Genomic DNA, 989 nt, shown 5'->3' with positions numbered 1-989 from the left:
GATAAGCTTCACCTATGCAAAATCCTAATCATTGGTTCAGTTGGTAGAGTGCGCGCTCGGGACGCGGATGGTTGTCAGTTCGAATACTGTCCAAGGTTCATTTTTTCATATTTATTAGTTTGCGGCGCGGGGACCAAGGGTTAAGACAAAAGGCCAGCCGACGTGGGGAGGTGGACTTGACCGCCTACTCAGCAGCCCCCCCCCCTTTCCGCCTGCAAAAAAAAGAAGAAAAGGTTCGCCCCGACCAGGACCCGACCCCTAGGCTGAGGATGTCGTTTGCACCGAGACCTAGCGCGCTCGCCACTCGGCTGTCGGCTCCACTTGTTAACGGAAAGGAGGTGGACTTGACCCGGCCTGCACGCGTGCAATACGAGAGACCAAGACCCGTAAAGCAGGACCGAGTTCTGACCTGTCCATGGCGAGGAGAAGCTGACAGCCGAGTGGCGAGCGCGCTGGTGTGTGGTCCGGACACCGTCGGACTGGGGATCGAATCCCCTTGATTTATTTAAGTTTTTCTTCAAGGTCAAGTTCAAAGCGCAAGAAAATTGACACTCCTGACACAATGTCAGTGTGAATCCGACTAGGTCTGCAGCAAGGTAAGGAGGTCGACTTCACCACCTACTCAGCAGGTCCCGAAAAAAAGTTCAACCCCAACAGGATTCGATCCCCAGGCCGACGGTTTCCGGACCGCACACCCCAGCGCGCTCACCACTCAGCTGTCGGCTCCACTCATCAGCGGAAGGTTCAGAACTCGGTCCTGCTTTACGAGGCTTGGTCTCCCGTATTGCACGCGTGCAGGACGGGTCAAGTCCACCTCCTCGACGCGCTGCAGCCCGGGTCGGCTCTTGGCCCGAAACACGGAAAATGGCCACTAAAAGAGCCCCTTGGGCGCGCGGGGGTTAGGTTAGGTCAATTTATGGGACTTGTTCCGTGTTTTTGGCCAGAATTCGACCCGGGCTGCAGCGCGTCGAGGAGGTGGACTTGACCCG

The 989-nt window shown here is 56.6% G+C and overlaps 1 protein-coding gene across 1 annotated transcript in view; it reads right to left on the bottom strand.

Moving 5' to 3' along the window:
* Window positions 1–501: 501 nt before the first annotated feature.
* LOC127750218 (uncharacterized) overlaps window positions 502–989 on the bottom strand; it is a 7820-nt gene continuing 7332 nt past the window's right edge. The window contains exon 3 of the mRNA XM_052271213.1: window positions 502–586. Coding sequence (XP_052127173.1) covers window positions 502–586 — 85 coding nt within the window. The remainder of the gene's footprint in view (window positions 587–989) is intronic.

The sequence above is a fragment of the Frankliniella occidentalis genome, unplaced genomic scaffold, assembly GCF_000697945.3.
Source record: "Frankliniella occidentalis isolate FOCC.00 unplaced genomic scaffold, Focc_3.1 Scaffold153, whole genome shotgun sequence".
Classification (NCBI taxonomy): Eukaryota; Metazoa; Arthropoda; class Insecta; order Thysanoptera; family Thripidae; genus Frankliniella; species Frankliniella occidentalis.
Note: the sequence above shows the minus strand (reverse complement) of the source record. Positions and strands in the feature narration are given on the sequence as shown.